At 38.3% G+C, this 17,025-nt stretch overlaps 1 protein-coding gene across 3 annotated transcripts in view; it reads left to right on the top strand.

Moving 5' to 3' along the window:
* The window catches only part of USP24 (ubiquitin specific peptidase 24), a 62,952-nt gene that overhangs the window by 21,068 nt on the left and 24,859 nt on the right, over window positions 1–17,025 (top strand). For all 3 annotated transcript variants that reach the window (XM_065655535.1, XM_065655533.1, XM_065655532.1), the window contains exons 11-33: window positions 993–1,107; window positions 1,617–1,720; window positions 2,916–3,023; window positions 3,520–3,615; window positions 3,727–3,888; window positions 5,732–5,839; window positions 6,468–6,617; window positions 7,372–7,503; window positions 8,019–8,130; window positions 8,385–8,461; window positions 9,356–9,496; window positions 9,651–9,704; window positions 9,897–10,012; window positions 10,638–10,704; window positions 10,872–10,982; window positions 11,173–11,271; window positions 11,355–11,525; window positions 12,162–12,247; window positions 12,395–12,488; window positions 12,749–12,904; window positions 15,045–15,142; window positions 15,912–16,007; window positions 16,163–16,391. In XM_065655535.1, coding sequence (XP_065511607.1) covers window positions 993–1,107; window positions 1,617–1,720; window positions 2,916–3,023; window positions 3,520–3,615; window positions 3,727–3,888; window positions 5,732–5,839; window positions 6,468–6,617; window positions 7,372–7,503; window positions 8,019–8,130; window positions 8,385–8,461; window positions 9,356–9,496; window positions 9,651–9,704; window positions 9,897–10,012; window positions 10,638–10,704; window positions 10,872–10,982; window positions 11,173–11,271; window positions 11,355–11,525; window positions 12,162–12,247; window positions 12,395–12,488; window positions 12,749–12,904; window positions 15,045–15,142; window positions 15,912–16,007; window positions 16,163–16,391 — 2,682 coding nt within the window. The remainder of the gene's footprint in view (window positions 1–992; window positions 1,108–1,616; window positions 1,721–2,915; window positions 3,024–3,519; window positions 3,616–3,726; window positions 3,889–5,731; window positions 5,840–6,467; window positions 6,618–7,371; window positions 7,504–8,018; window positions 8,131–8,384; window positions 8,462–9,355; window positions 9,497–9,650; window positions 9,705–9,896; window positions 10,013–10,637; window positions 10,705–10,871; window positions 10,983–11,172; window positions 11,272–11,354; window positions 11,526–12,161; window positions 12,248–12,394; window positions 12,489–12,748; window positions 12,905–15,044; window positions 15,143–15,911; window positions 16,008–16,162; window positions 16,392–17,025) is intronic.

Here is a 17,025-nt window from a genome sequence, read left to right as displayed (position 1 = left end):
TGGTCTCTGCTATTCATTAAATATTCACTTTGAGATAGCTCTGATAATTCAGAGCATCCTATGGGATATCCCTTTTCTCTTCTCATTAGAGGAAAGCGTCTCGGGGGGAAAGTGACTTAATTCTAGATTGGTATCTTAGTTCAGTTATATCAGATCATTACGTGACTGTATATTTTTATTGTGGTTGTACGTGGACACTATAGTAGCACCTATGAGCTGGAGTTTATGGACCAAGGCTCTTTGTGCTAGAATCTTATAACTAAGTAGAAGAAGAAAGCAGTTTATTTTTCATGGGAGTTGTGCTTTTTTGTTCGTCTCTTCCTCCCAGAACTCATACAATTCAAGTGTCCCCAAAAAAGGCATTTTTTTAGCATGCAGACATTGTAAGGTGTTTTAGAGTCTGTCTTTTGAGGGTTTTGCTTCTTTATTTATGGGGAAATTGAGCTGTTAAACCCCATTGCTGTTTGGTTCTTAATCATAAGTGCCATGTATCCTTGGTGAAGTGATAAAAATGCGGCTTTTGGAGGCGTTAACAGAAATGTACTCTTTTCTCCCTAGAGTGAGGAGCCCGTATCAGTTCTGTATTGGATAAAAAATAGGACACTGATTCCAGTGTAACAAGCAGAAGCCTGAGATAACCTACTTCTGGTATATGTGTAGAAATATTCCTGGCACAGAGGCCAGCTTTTCTGTGTCACATCAGAAATAAGAATCTACTGCGTCAGACTGGTGGCAAGGAGGTGTTTCTGGTTAGAAACTTGCTTTCAAACAGTTTATTAAAAACAAACTCTCCCCTAAACAAACAAACCAGCCCTAAACAAAAACAACAACAACCAAACACCAACCAAATAAAAAAACCCAAGCACTGGTGCTCAAAATATTTCAGGATTCGCACTGAAGCTTCCCAGTAAGCCTTTTGAATAGATTTCATCATATATGTGTGTGATGCATGTGGGAATCATTGTTAGAATCTCACATTTTGCAATTTCTAGGTAACAAAATTAATAGAAGACAGCACTGTATCCAAATCAGTGAAGAATGCAATAGATACAGACAGACTACTGAACTGGCTAGTAGAAAATTCTGTCCTGTCAATTGCTCTAGAAGGTAAGCACTTTCACAAAGACTTTGCCATGTGCTTTGAATGTCTTAAAATTAAAAATTTTGTCTGTCTCTTTCATTACATTTTAATGGAACACTATCAGTGAAGGAGTTCAAGGTTTTTATCATCTTCAAAATTGCTTAAGGAAAACCCTGCAAATTCTGTTGTTATTGTCTATTCCTGTATTTCACATCTGTGCAGATGTCTTCTGCTGTTCCTGGGGTTTTTACTCTTGGTTTATCTTTGTATATTGTTAGCCCCTAGGAAAGAGGTTTGGGGTTTTTTTCGAAGTAGTAAGGCCCTGTAGGTGTGAACTGCTATCAGATGTATAAAACAAAATTGGAAGGAGCCTTTTCTTTCTCTTTGAACTGATAGATTTGTCTATAACAGTGAAGAATTTTCAAATGAAGATGACTTTGTTCTTCTCCCTTTTAAAAGAACTTGTTTATTCTTATGCATTTAATGTCTCTACTAGTGTTTTAAATATATTAATTTAGTTGCCTTTATTTCATAGGTAATATAGACCAAGCGCAATACTGTGATCGTATAAAGGGAATTATTGAACTGCTGGGCAGTAAATTATCTTTAGATGAGCTCACTAAAATTTGGAGAATTCAGGTAAGCGACCAAGACTAGGCAGGTGCTTTTAGACTGTCTTACAAAAGCAGACATTCTAGTGGTGGAAGTTTTTGGTTTCTATTGTAATATAAGCATCTCTATTGTGAAGTGGAGGTGTTGAGACTTTAACAGCATAATTAACAAAGGCTTTCTTCTGCTTCTTCCTTTACCATTTAAAATCAAGTGTTCTGACAATTTCTTGTAACACAGCTGTTAAATCTTATGATGAAGTTTAGTTATTTGCAACAAGTATTAAGGGGCAGCAAAAATATTTGACTTGAAGTTAGAAGTTGTCAGCCTGAAATAGATGGTAGAGTGTTTGTCTAGACAAAAGACCATGCCTAAGGATATTAATTTTCATGGCTGGAGATATAGATTTGAATGCCGCTCACCGTATGGCTTGAAAGAGAGTGGGCTCAGATGGTATGAATTCCCTTTTAACTTCCTGTACATACATCCAATTGACTGACAAGTCGTCTTTCCACATTCACTTCATGTATATTCAACTTACGGCTGTGTAGGAAAGGTGGTTTGACTGCTTAATGCAAATGACATGTGGAAAATTTGACCAGAAACATAATCTATTGCTGCAGGAAATGGTTTTCTTCTCTGTCCAAATGTTGACGTTTTAGACTAAACTCATGGGACGCTGTCTGATCCGCAGGATGTGCGGGCATGGTAGCAAGTCTTGCATGCTTAGTAGAGCTGAAGTATGATTCTGGCTCACTCACTTGTATTTTTTAATAAAATGCAATACTTCCTCCCCCTTCTGGCTGTTGTTACCATGGTGCTGCCATCAGCGTGGGAGGAGATGTTTGCATTGCTCACTTTTGAGTAAAGCCTTAAAGAGCATCAGGGATGGAGCACCCCACATGTGAACTTAACCAGGCGATGAGAACAGTGATGTTTGTGTTGCTGGCACCACACCTTGCAGCGTTACGTGCCATCACAGCTTCGTGAAGCTGCTGTAATAACGGCAGACTAACATGTTCTTTCCTGCTTTGGAATTGCTTCCCGAGACCTCTCTGCCAGTGAAACAAGGAGCAGAGACAATTATTCTACCTTGTGTTTCTAACATGTCAAAAGCTGTTATTCTTTCTCAGTATGAATAGTAGGATAAGGCTTACATGAAGATTTTTCTTTGTCATGAAGGTAGGTCTTTATCGCAAATATGTGTTTGCCTTCCTCTTTTCAGTCGGGACAATCCTCCACTGTGATTGAAAACATACATACCATTATTGCTGCAGCCGCCGTGAAGTTTAGCTCTGATCAGCTCAATCATTTATTTGTCCTGATCCAAAAGGTAAGTTTTCACATGAATTTACATTCCTTAGGAAGTGAATTGATGAGATATACTCGTGCATCCAGCATACCAAAAGGCCAATGCCTTGAATACATTTATATTTCCTACATAAAAATATAAAATTGGCTATAAAATAACATTTTTAATACTGATTTGTGGTTTTTTTTAACCCAGAAGCCTTGTTCTGCTACCGGTTCTGCTCCTTGACTTAGATTTTAAGTACATTGTATAGGCAGTGCTAAGGTACTTAAAAAGTGAGATTTTATTATAATATTTAATCTCTTCTAGTTTATATTTGAAAAAGAGTTGCACAAATTAGCAACTGTAACTCCCAGTAATAAGAATAAGGAAATATTCATGGCGGAAACATACCTGTTTGTATTTTGATTTTCCTGCAGTAAAACAGTTGTAAATTGTATTTTTGTGTACACTTGAGATGGAACAGACTGTCAGTGTTTGCTGCCGTAATAGCGAATGTCATTTCTTTGCCACGCAGAGCTGGGAGACAGAGAGCGATAGAGTGCGGCAGAAGCTGTTGAGCCTCATAGGGCGCATTGGTCGAGAAGCGCGGGTGGAGACAACCACTGGAAAGGCAAGTGAATGTGAAATAAAATCTTTTTTTTTTTTTTTTTTTAAATTAAACGTAGGGTTACTAATCTCTGTATTCACTAGGTCCTGACTAATCTTGCGCTTCTTCCTCTAGGTTCTGGAGGTGCTTTGGGAGCTGGCTCATCTTCCAACGTTACCTTGTAGTCTTATTCAGCAGGCCTTGGAGGAACATCTGACAATCCTCAGTGATGCCTATGCAGTGAAAGAGGCAATCAAAAGAAGCTACATCATCAAATGCATAGAGGATATTAAGAGGGTTGGTTTAATATTTTATCTTTTCCAAAATGAAATGTTAGCTAGCCTTGATGTTGCCCTTTCTTTCAAGATGCACAAATTGTGTGTCCCATCTGTAAGTTCTTACCTTGGGGAGTCCACGAGAGGGGTAGGCTTTGTGTGAGCCACTTTGTTGACCATGAGACTCATAGTAAGTCTCTTGCCTTTGTTTTAAGCAAATTTTCAGCACATGGAGTGATCAGTTTATGGGAAACTACCAGGATGGGCCCAAGGTTAGAATTTGCAAATGGAACCACTATAAAGGTATGTCAGTATTTTAACTGTCCCTTTCATGTGAAAGCGTAGATTAGTTTTCTTTGAGTTAAGCATGTGTTCTGGCATGGCCATTAAGTCTCAAAATGCAAATTGATATTTAAATCATAGTAGTTTTGTATTTTAATAAAGTACTTCAACTCTTTTCATCTAACATAAAGAGGCCACTCCTGCAGCTGCCTGTGCTCTGATGTTTCCTGGCAGCAGCAGAGATGTGCATGGCTTATGAGACTGCACACACTCTGTCTGGCACTGTCCACATAGCAGGTAGTTTTTCTTGAAGTCAACTGGAATGCTCTTGTCGTCTTTTTTTTCAGTCTGAAGTGTACCTGTAAATAAAGAAAAAGGCTTGTACTTTTTTAAATTAATTTATTTCATGGTAAATTAAGTTTTATCTGTGTCGCAGCCTCTGTAGAGGATTTTAATTGTTTAGGAGCCACAGTATGTTGCTTCTTGATATTGATCACGCTCTTTTTTGTGTGTGTGTTTATGAACACGTATTTCAAACTTGGAGTTCTCAATCTCGTACAACTTGCAGTCCTTTCTTTTGGATCTTCTCTCGTCCTTTCCTGTCCTTGCGTTCTTTTTGATTACATTCTGGCAAGGGCCTTAACAGAGGTGCTGCAGTGGGGAACATGAAAGGAAAGTTGTAATAGGCTGGAAGGGGTCGGGGTAACCGTGCAGCAGATGTTTAAAAATACTTCATTTTCTTATTTCCCTTCATTAGGGGAAATGAAGACATAAACTGCGAGGGAATGTAATCTTAAGGCAGCATTTTCAAAGTATGTGAGTCTTCATTAGGGAGCTCTCTGTTATGGGCAGGTGACTTTAACCTCTCCAAGTGTAGGTGGCACTGGTTGTGGTCAGTGTTTAAACCAGACATCACTTCTGAACAAGCAACCTCAGTACTGGTTTGTGTGGTCGAACTTTACAGAAAATGAAGCCTCCCAGAAAAGTGATGAGCAGTTCTAAAAATGAGGTAGGAGGGTTGTTCTTTGTAGGATCTCTTCCAAAATGCAGCTGAAGTATCCTTTGCTTCTTGTCAGAGGGCTCCTTGCAGCACCAATCAGAAATGTCATGTCGTCTCGTCTCTTAACACTCAGTAGTATTTCAGGTTCTTTCTTCTATTATTCCTGCTTTAGCGATAATTAACATCATTTGACTGGATTTGCCCTTTTATGCCCTAGCAGGCCTGCTTCATCCTCCATAATTGAGGAAGGTGGTGGTTATCATCTCTCCCTGGTGCAACTGAGTTCTCTGTCTACTTAATCTGCATGTTCTCTAGCCAGGATGTGGTACTTTGGGCTTAATAATGAGAGCAAAATGGTGTTTGTGTGTGTCAAAGGACTTGTTGCAGAAAGTGAAGAAGGGCACCTTGAGTGTGTTTGGAAGGGGACCAGGACCAAGTAACTAAAGCCTTTGGAGGCAGTAGCTGTTGTTTTGAAACAGTGGCACTAATAGGAATCGTTAGGCTTCTAGGAGTCTAAGAGGAAAGTTAATCTGTTGTCGAGCATATACACGTGTGTAATTGTTTTTACCTTTCCCACTACTAGTCGTCCCAGCACAATAATCCTCAATTTGTGTGGGTGGTGCCAGCGTTACGTCAGCTCCATGAAATCACACGGTCATTTATTAAGCAAACTTACCAAAAACAAGACAAGGTAAGAAAATGTGCTGAGATGATTTTTGAAGCCCTTGTTATGTCTGTGTGATTCTGCTTCTATAGAACATGGAAATTCAAATTTAGAAGTGAGGCGGAAAAAAGAAAACACTGAAAAACACTTTGACAAGTACAGTATAGTGATGTAGCGCAAACAAACTGTTCAAGTAGAGATGCTGTATTGTGTGCCATCCGTGTGTGCGCACGTAAATTTATGTATAAATCTGTTTGCTGTGTCAGGACTAATTTATTTTATTCTGAGCTTTCTGTAGAATAATTAACAGGCAGAATTGAACAATGGGTGGTGTTTAGACCAGCTGCTTTGTAATTGAATTGACATTGACTCTTGGAAAACAGACTAAAGTGCCAGCAAGTCACATGTGTTGTGCAGCGGCTGGGTGGAAGTGTGGGATGTTGTTTGCAATCTGCAGCACGTGTGTTTCAGCACATGCTGAAAACACTAACGTCAGCGGGCTTTGGGTGCTTGGAAAGGGATACAGCTGCCCGGGGAGGGGGGAACATTACTGCTTCCCATAGGACACATGTCTCTAGGAGAGCAGACTGCTGTGTGCACGTGCCTGTTTATGTATTTTCTTAAAAACCTCTTCTCTCTCTCTCTTTTTGCCAAGAGCATTATTCAAGATTTAAAGAAAAACTTTGAAATAGTGAAGTTGGTGACAGGAAGCTTAATATCATGTCACCGTTTGGCTGCATCTGTGGCAGGTCCAGGAGGGCTTATTGGAGCAACATTAGTGGATGGCCGATACACTTACCGGGAGGTACCGAACCCTGGATTTATTACTACCTTAGGTTTTTGAAAACATGGTGTAGTGTATCACTGAACAACTTGCCTAAGATGAGATGATGATTTCGTTCTTGAAGTTCACTGGTGTGTATTTTTTCTCTGGTGAATAACAACACTAGTTTTTATTTATAGTTCTGACACTTCTCTATTAGGGCTTGTTTTAGCCTTGTTATTACATTATATTCTAGAGCAAGGGTGGGCAAACATCACAATCTACACATTTCTTAGCAAAGTCTTTAATTAGTCAAGAGCTTGATCTTCCCACCCCAGGATCTCCTGTCTCCAGCTTGTACAACTTCCAGCTTCTCCACCCTTGTAGAGGCCGTACCTTTGAATTTGGTGTGAAGGTCTTGAAACCTGAAATATATTTGCTAGTTAGAGCGTGGAAGCTATGCACACAGGTAGCTTGTAATGGTTTGTTCCTGAGTTTTTATAGTTATTTTTTCCACACTAGTTGTGATTTAGTAACTAATGTAAAATAATTTCCATATCAGGAGAGTAATAGCAAATCCAGGGAGACTTCAATGTTCTGTTTTAGAAAGGTAATCAAAAAGAAATAATGTTTAAATTGTGTAAAATAGAACTAAACCTTACTGCAGAAACAACTTCTGTTTTCCAGACTGTACTGTTATTTGACAACTAAGTTTGCAAACAATAAAAACAATGCTTAGAATTCTTGTTTCAGAAAGAAAAGTCTTAAGCTTGAGTCTTTGTTTCCTCTTTCTTAGTATTTGGAGGCACATCTAAAATTTTTGGCATTTTTCCTGCAAGAAGCCACGCTTTATTTGGGCTGGAATCGTGCCAGGGAGATCTGGGAGTGCCTTGTAACTGGCCAGGATGTTTGTGAGTTAGATCGGGAGGTAAGAAAAACTTGAAAAGTTCGTGTCTGTGGTTGCAGAGCGAATCCTAATGGATCATGAATAGTATGTGTATTTGTTGAGATATGTGAAACATAAGTAGCAAACACAAACTAATAATGCATTTATAGGTTTTGTGTAAGCTAATGGAGCAACTGTCACATGTTCACATTTGACTAGGATGCTCTTTTAACATTAAATTTGACAGAAGGGCAAACGTTGGCCAGGAGATTAGTTGCAGGCTTATGGATGCTGGTTTGAAAAAGGGTATGTGTGAATTTGCAGAGTCATAAAAGAGACATTCAGCATTATTTGGGTGAAAGATGACTGTGAAGATGAAATACCTTAATGCTGTAATACAGCCTGTATAATGCCTGAGGTTACTAGGAGATTAGCTTTTGAACCTCTTGCTGTAGATGAAACTTCGGTAAGATGAGTTACTGTAGTATCTGACATAGTTTGCCGATGTTGTCTAAAATGAAAATACTTGCAATAACAAATGTACCTTTCATTCACAGATGTGCTTCGAGTGGTTTACAAAAGGACAGCACGACCTAGAGAGTGATGTACAGCAACAGCTCTTCAAAGAGAAAATTCTTAAACTGGAGTCGTATGAAATTACAATGAATGGTAAGAAAATGGCTTGGGTCAACAGATTTGGTTTTGAAATATATACCAGAAATTTCCTTCTTAAGCCTTCAAATTAAATATCCAAACAGCTTTGTAAATCAGTATAATAAAGGGTTTTTTTCTGTCATTTTCAGTTCTAATAGTTGTAGAAGGGAAAGGGTCATCTCTTGTATTTGATATCTTCATTTTTTTTCAATAAGCATAGAAACTTAGCCTGACCTGAATAAAAAGCTTTCACCTTTTTTCACTTTCAGGTTTTAGTTTATTTAAGACTTTCTTTGAAAATGTGAACCTCTGTGACCATCGACTAAAGAGGCAAGGAACTCAACTGGTGAGTGTTCCAGCAAGTTTGTTCTCATATAATACTTTTGGCATCTTGGGGATGGGAGGAGATGAGACAAGGATTCTTTAGCAGCTGTTGGCTGTGATCCAGTTTGTATTAATACGCAGATTGTCCTTCTAGTATTAACATTGTTAAATTCTGAAGCTAAAACTCTGGAATTATGACAGTTAAAATTCAGCAATTGGTAGCTGGAAGCTGGTATGTAGCTTCTACAATTTTGCAGGAGGAATGAGTGAACTGATTTTTTTATTAATAATCATGAATTCTAGTGCGCATTTTTTGCTCTTCCCTAGCAGGGAAATATTCCTTTAAAAAAAAAAAAAGTCGTCTTTACAAGAGATTTAAGCTAATCATATTCAAATTCCGACCTACAATAATTTTTAACTCTCTGATCTTTCAATGTTTCTGTTAAATTATTGGTTATATGTTAAGTAGTGTTCTGTAAGCATTTTAGGTCTTTATCACAGAGGGTCAACTAACTTCAAATGCTTAATTATTTGCCAAGTATCATAGTAGGTTTTGTGATGGTTTATTTTGTGGTTAGTTACCATGTTGACCTTTGTGAAACAAATTCCATTCCCGATTAAATTATTTTGTGCTTTTTAAGTTTTTCATTTTTGAAGTTGTCTTGACTGTGTTCTTTGGACCTTGTTTATCCACCTATAAATGAATTATCTTTGTCTAGTATAAATATACAAATCCACAGCTATCGATTTCACTTTGCACGGTGCCAAAACTTGGCAGCGTGTTGGAAAAGAAAATCTTTAAGATTCAGTCAAAAGGTGTTTTTCCAGCAGATGGAAGACTGGTTTGTTCCTGTGGTTCAACTCACTATTGTGTAAGAAATCCAGTCACGTTTTACTGTTGTTCATTCTCGTGTAGAGTGTAGAAAAACTGGAATTAATAGGAATGGATTTCATTTGGAAGATTGCAATGGAGTCACCTGATGAAGAAATTGCCAATGAAGCTATTCAATTGATAATAAATTACAGCTATATTAATCTAACTCCTAGATTGAAAAAGGTAGGCACATATTTGTACATCAGAGTGCTTTGACATTCATAGAGCCTTGATACTCTGCATGTTAAAATGTGTGATTTGTTGGTTTCTGTCGATTTATGAGTAATTCCCATGATTTTGGTTCAAGTTCTAATTTGTTTATACATTTTATCTTTAGGATTCAGTATCACTGCACAAGAAATTCATTGCTGATTGCTACACACGATTAGAGGTATAGGACGAATTTTAATTGTTCCTTTACCTACATCCTTTTCCAGCTTCGTATCTTAGAATTAGAATAATTGACTATAATAATTCTATTTAAAGAAAAAAATATTATTTCCATAAATATTTCTTTGTGGCTCTTCAAGACATACTTAAGTGTCCACGTCAACCAGCGCTTGTACTCTGCTTTGTATTCTAGGCAGCCAGCTCTGCGCTCGGTGGTCCAACGTTAACACACGCTGTTACAAGAGCTACAAAAATGCTCACAGCAACTGCTATGCCTACCGTAGCAACATCAGTTCAGTCTCCTTACAGGTAGGCCTGCCTTTAAAAGAACAAATATGACAGTAGAAATTTCTTCCCAGCTGTTTACCACATGACTCTGAGTGCTACTTAAAATTCTCAGTATTGGTAGTTGTATATTCTGGTGGTTTCTCAATATTCCAACCACAATGCAAATTGAGTTCTAAAGAGACTTTTGAAAACCTGTGCCTTAAAAAAAAAAAAAAAAAATCCACAAGAAACACTTGCCCTCTTCTGGCCTCCTGAAAACCAAAACCAACCAACCAAAAAAAAAAAAAAAGAAAACCACAACCACAGACTATTACCTGCCTATTAGTCTATATTTCTGGGGTAGCAGGGTTTGGTTTGGGTTTTTTTTTAATTGGGAGAGAAGAGGATGGTTTTTCATCTTCTAGCTTGACGTACGCACCTAAGTGTATGTAGCTTAAATATATGAGCTCAGGGTTGGACCTTTAGAAACATGAAGCTGCTTCTAAAGTTGGCTGCCTCTTAAGCAGTATGACACAAGCCTGTTTTCCTAGTTAACTCCAATTTCAAGGAATTATATTTGAAAACGGATAATTCATGGTAGTTACCCGTGGACGTTGAAAATTAATCTCTGAGACAATCTGCTCTTGTTTTCAATGTTTATCTCTAGGTCAACTAAACTTGTAATAATTGAGAGACTGCTGCTGTTGGCAGAGCGTTACGTGATAACAATAGAGGTAAGAGATGTGATTTCTTACTAGGCAAGGGTAAGAACACAAGTTCTGATACTATTAAAAACAGTAAAAGTTATTTAAACCTATGCAACTCTAGTGACTTTGTTACGTACCATCATAGAATTATCTTGTTTTCAAGGGTAGTATTGATTATCCTTTTCTTCCTGTAGGACCTTTACTCTGTTCCCCGAACTATTCTACCTCATGGTGCCTCTTTCCATGGACATCTTTTAACACTTAATGTTACGTACGAGTCTACCAAAGATACCTTCACCATAGAGGTATGTGTGCACAGGTCGTGTGTGTTTTTTGATGCCTGGGTGGAACAGAGTAAGCTAGTTTAAAGGACTTCAGTCAATTTGAAAACTCTGCAGAGGAGCAGGAAGACTTCAGTGGAAGACTTTCCTTTTTTTCTCTTGGAATTTACTGCTTGAGCAGACTTACTGAGCCAGTGTTGTTTGATTTTTACAGGCTCATAGCAACGAAACTGTAGGGAGTGTCAGGTGGAAGATAGCAAAGATGTTGAATTCGCCTGTGGATAATATACAGATATTTGCCAATGACAGCCTGGTATGTTAACTACAAAGAATTCTCATTCTTTATGAAATTGAGTCTCTTTTCTAGGACTAAATGGTAAAAATGTTTTCTTGCAGCTAACCGTAAACAAAGATCAGAAACTACTCCACCAACTGGGCTTCTCTGATGAACAAGTCCTTACAGTAAAGACATCAGGAAGTGGGACTCCGTCAGGGAGCTCTGCAGATTCCTCGACCAGTTCCAGCAACAGCGGCAGTGTATTCAGTTCGTCCTATGCAATGGAACAGGTACAGCGTAATAACCTTCTCAGATTTTTCTTGGAGTGTGGATAGTTGAAGGAAACAGAGCTGGGGTGAAAGAGGTTCAGTATGGTGAGACAGGAGCTGTTCACATCAGCTTGAGCATCCAGTCTTTAGTCTGGTTTTGCTTTCAAACTGCAATTGAAACAAAACATTTAAATACGCAATTGCTTTATGCATGCAGATTGGATTTTATAATCTGTATTCTGTCACCTATTGTAGCCTGCTTGGTGTTTATTAATCTCTACAGAGTCTTTTAAACAAACAAGACCACGTATGTTTCAGTTTTTAGGTTGTATATTTGTTGGAGGAGAGTTCTCCAGATTTCCAGTATTGATAAAGCTGCATTATGAAATTAAACTAAGAAGCCTAAGCTAGTGTATTCGACCACTCCTGGCCTGCTTTGAATGTCAACCCTAACTTAACAGTTGACTTCAAAAATTCGTTGTTATAAAGGAAATGGGCTAATGTAAAAATCAAAATATTGTCACATTCTAGAAAGTAACTTGGATTTCTACAGGCCAGGTTGACATCTGAATCAGTTGCTTCAGTAAAGAACTCTCTTTAAATTACTTGCAACAGAGAGGAGAGAAAAAGGCCTTTGTGTTTCTGCTTAATTCTCAGGAGAAATCCCTCCCTGGAGTAGTCATGGCTCTTGTCTGTAATGTGTTTGATATGCTTTACCAGCTTGCCAACCTAGAGGAGCCAAGGTAAGCGAACTAAATGGTTATTAAATGTTGAAGAAATGCTCACGCTGCAAAGTTTTAGTAGCTACTTATTTTGCAGTGTGCAGGCATCCACTAGGCCACACTGTGGTTGAGCTCTGTTTGCGCGAGTAACTTCTGATAACTTTTCAGGATAACACTGCGAGTGAGGAAACTTCTGCTCTTGATTCCCACTGACCCAGCTATTCAGGAGGCTCTTGATCAGCTTGATTCGCTGGGAAGGAAGGTAAGGATCAAACAATAAATAATCTTGGTGACTTTAACAAAAAGGATTTTACTACCAGGTTTCTTGGATTTCCTGTTAGATTATAACCTGTGAAGGGTTTGAAACTCCACTGCAAAATAATGCTTGTGTTAAGGATTATTGACTTATTTCCAAGCAGCTGGAGTCAAGAGGGTTATTACAGGGATTATAGAAAAACTATTGCCAATTACAACAAAATGCAGTAGTCTCAAAATATTTCTTCTGTGGCTTATTCCTCCTAGAAAACACTGCTATCGGAATCAAGTTCTCAGTCTTCAAAATCACCATCCTTGTCTTCAAAACACCAACATCAACCCAGTGCTAGCTCAATATTAGAAAGTCTTTTCAAATCTTTTGCTCCAGGCATGTCCACCTTCAGAGTGCTTTACAATTTAGAGGTAAGAAAACAATTTTACTTCTTTCTACTTGTTTCTGAGCACTAAGGTTTAAGTAGTTCTAAGTTTCTTGGGCAGGAGTCCGTCATGACAGGGTCATCATACAAAATGCAAATGTCATGTCATAGTCTGCTTTTATGTATGTGATAAATTTTACCTAAAATCAAAGGGGTAAAAAGTTCCCCTTTAGAGACTTTACTGTGAAGCCAGGTCCTTCTTTGTGTGGTTTGCAAGGTGGAAGGAATAAGTGGAGAGAAGCAAAGAAATATTGAAGTCCTTAACTGTTTAGGTAAAATTCCTGCTTGAATCTCTAGCAATTCCAAGTATGTGATTTTTAGTGTCTATATAAAAAAAAAGGTTGTCTCTTTTAAAAATTAATGGGAGCTGCTGTTTGGTTTTGCTCAATTCAATTTGAAAGGAAAACAATGCTAATTTCCCTTCTATGTAAGTGCTGTATTCTGTCTGTAGAGGCTAAGGAGGAATATTTTTGAGAAGCATTCAACTGTGAAGAATTTTCACTATCCAGATGTGCAGGGCTTTTACCCAGAAGCTTCTGGCCTGTTTTAGCCATGCATGTAAAGTGAGTGGAACACACAAAATTTTTTTTACCCCTAAATATTCTCCTGAGTAAGTTCTTTGGACAAAACACTAGATTGGACCCTGTAAAAAAGGTTATTTCCAAGTGTTCAGTGCATGGATTCTAAAGAGTGTGAGAGTTCAGCTGGTGTCATTTTTAGGACACAGTAGCCTGCACACTGTAGGAACCTGGACAGTTTCTCGTTCTACTCACAGGCACCACTGTTTGTAAAGACTCATTACAAATGTGGTTTGAACAATTTGGAGCTGGGAGGACCGGTTGCCATCAAAAACAGTGGTCAAAGTTATTATCTTTTGTTCCCAGTGTGTGCCAAGATTACTGTAGGAATTTTCTTGTAGTTTTTTTTCTTTGAGTTTCTGCAGTCTAATGTTTGCTCTTCATCTTCCTGCGCTGTCATCACTGCAGCGTTTGGATTCCCTATTTTCTGTACCCCTGGAATGAAAGATATTTGATGATGCCTTTAAAATACATTGACAAGTTCAATGACTAAGAGCAAATGGCTCCACATATCACAGCAAGGGGATCTTGTCGAACTGGCAGGTTCTATTACAGTATGACAAGACAGTTATCTGCTGCTTCTGTGCCAGAAAAAAATAATAAAAGCAAGTAATAAATTGTTTGCTTTTCTGGCAAGGAATGAGAAGCAGTAAATTGGATTAGATGTGTAGACTATATGAGCAGACTTGTTCAAGTCCAGTCAAGCCAATTGGAAGATTATTTCTGTCAGGAAAAGGATGATGTGCCTTTTTTTTTTTCCCCTCAACTGGTGGTCTGTTGAAAAAATGGGAGCCAGTCTGAACTGCTTCTGAAAAATTGTACACGAAGAATCTGCAGAGTATATGAAAGAGACGAAAATTAAATGTTGCAGATGTTCAAGGTTATATCATGCAGTGTTGTGAGATGATTTAATGCCTGGAACTGTGTAAACCAGGCTTCTGACCTGTGAACCTGAAAAAGATATATTTTGTTTTCCCACATGCAGCACTGTTGGCTGTACGTGCCAAAGACGCTTTTCAAGAAAGTAAATAACTTCTGGTGGTTTTCTGGGGTTTTGGGAGGGGCTGCGTTCTTTTGTTTGGGTGGGTTTTTTCTTTGCGTAAAATGAAATAAAATTGGTTATAAATGTACATGACATCTGACCCACAGAGACCACAGACTTCCTTATGGCCATGTTTCTGAGCGTTATTGCATTCTGTGAAGTTTTGTGCTGACTTAAAACAGAAGGAATAACACCCTGGTGATGTTCATAAGGCCTGTAGAATTACCTGGACCATCTTTTACCAAAAAATAATTATAACATGGTTATGTTTCAGAAGGCGTGAATCAATACATAAGCCATCTGTAAGGTGTTTTAAGGGATACTGTCAACTGAAAATCTAGAAAGGAGAACAATTTGGGCTCTTTAAGGAGCACAAGCTGAGCCTGACGACATCATTTCATAAGTGAATTGTTAATTACTTCATTCGTAGTGGATTTTTTTTTCTGATATACTTTTAACCTTCAGGAGATAAAGAATATCGGGGCTTATTTATTCATTTATTTTAGGTACTGAGCTCCAAACTGATGCCAACTGCAGATGATGAAATGGCAAGAAACTGCGCCAAGTCTTTCTGTGAAAACTTCCTCAGAGCAGGAGGTTTGAGGTTAGATTTCTAAATCTTGACTCAATTTATAACACTTAATTAGTTAACAGTTCTGTGTGGTTTCTGATTTCCACACTGTAGCACACTAGTACACCTGTCAGCTTCTTTTTCAGAGGAAAAAAAAAAAATCCACCCAGAGCTGGTTTTTTATTATCCAGTGTCTGAAAAGCTACTGCAGCTACCATAGAAGTGCAACAGAGTACATGTTGTTAAGCCCCAAAATAAATTTAGGTGCAGATAAGCTTGTGAAGCGTAGCTTTTATTAAGGTATTTGGTGTTTGGATAGTTAGCATTTAAGTGTTTCAGTTCAAATTTGCGAGTGTGTACATCACACTGTATCCTGCAGAGACACCAGTGGACACTTAAAGCCGTCAAAACCTAGATCATGTAGTGGGAACCAAATTAAATTTTATAGTCTGCAAAATTCAGACACTTCAAATAAAGTTGAGCCACAGTGTGAGTGGTTTGGAAGACGTGGTTATACTGCTTGTGCTGGTCGGATTTATCGAGTATACGTTGCTCTTAGTAATTCTGTCCGCCACCCTCCCTGCCCCATAGGTCCTGAAGCATTTTCCAACAGGAAGCCTGTATCTGTAGATGTAGGAGGGGAAAATGGGGATGTAAGTCTCCAAAGACACCGGTTTGGCAGTTTTAACTGGCAATCAGCTGACTGAATAGGAGGGGGGAAGGACAGAGATAAATTAATTACAGCTCTCTCCTAATGTAAAACATTTTCAAACACAGTCTGTCTTATTGATTTGTTTTTAAGTTTGGTGGTGAATGTGATGCAGAGAGATTCCATCCCATCAGAGGTAGACTATGAAACAAGACAGGGAGTCTATTCCATCTGTCTGCAACTTGCAAGGTATGTAATTGCCTTTCATTAGCAAAAGTGCTCCTTTCTTGGCTTTTAGAGTGTGGCTTGTCATATTTAAGATTAATCGGTACTTTGAGTTCTGTTTCATTCACTTGCTGTAAACATTCAAAAATAAGCCTGATGTTTTTGCTCTCTGAATGTAGGTTCTTGCTTGTTGGCCAGACAATGCCTACCTTACTGGATGAGGATTTTGTTAAAGATGGGGTAGAAGCGTTGTCCTCGCGCCCCTTCCGTAACGTCAGCCGACAAGCAAGTAGACAAATGTCTATTTGTGGAACACCTGAGAAGTCATCCTACCGCCAGCTCTCCGTGTCTGATAGATCCTCCATTCGGGTAGAAGAAATCATCCCAGCAGCAAGAGTTGCCATACAAGTAAGGAAGTGTTTGATTTATGGTGATGTAGCAGTGTCGTCTCCAGCGACAGCTGTGTAACTCTTTGATTTTTAATTAACTTTTGATTTTTAATCAAAAGTCTGCCTTTTATACAGGTTCTCGCCCAGGTTCTGTTTTAAAAGCCTCTGAAAATCCAGACCATAAGTGTCTCTTCCCGATCCTCATCTGAATTTTAACATAGTCTTAGAAATTATTTTGGCAGTACAAAGGGAAGCAGTACCACAAAAATGCTTACCAGAAATAGATATACCCAGAAATCTTCCTTGTGGTTTATTTTTCCATCACACTTAACTCTAAGATCTTGTTCTTGTTAATTTTCTGTGAATAGAGAGGAGAAGGTTCCAGCTTGACCTTGTGGGTTATAGTCCATGTTTCTTTGAATTACAAATTTGGGGCAAGTTTTTGTTTCAAATGGCTCATTGAAAATAAACTTTCTTGATGGTACTCTGGGGAAAAAGGAAATTTTTCTTTTCGATACTTCAAGAAAATGCTGGTTTCCCCTTTATAGGCATGTCAGTGTAATTAATCTGAGACTAGCTGTTTACTAAATGATCAAATCTGACAAGAATTCAACCCATTTGGAAGTTTGAGTCCAGTTGAAAAAAACTTGATA

The sequence above is a fragment of the Caloenas nicobarica genome, chromosome Z (assembly GCF_036013445.1).
Source record: "Caloenas nicobarica isolate bCalNic1 chromosome Z, bCalNic1.hap1, whole genome shotgun sequence".
Taxonomy (NCBI): domain Eukaryota; kingdom Metazoa; phylum Chordata; class Aves; order Columbiformes; family Columbidae; genus Caloenas; species Caloenas nicobarica.
The sequence above is the reverse complement of the archived record's forward strand: the minus strand, read 5'-3'. Positions and strand labels throughout refer to the sequence as shown.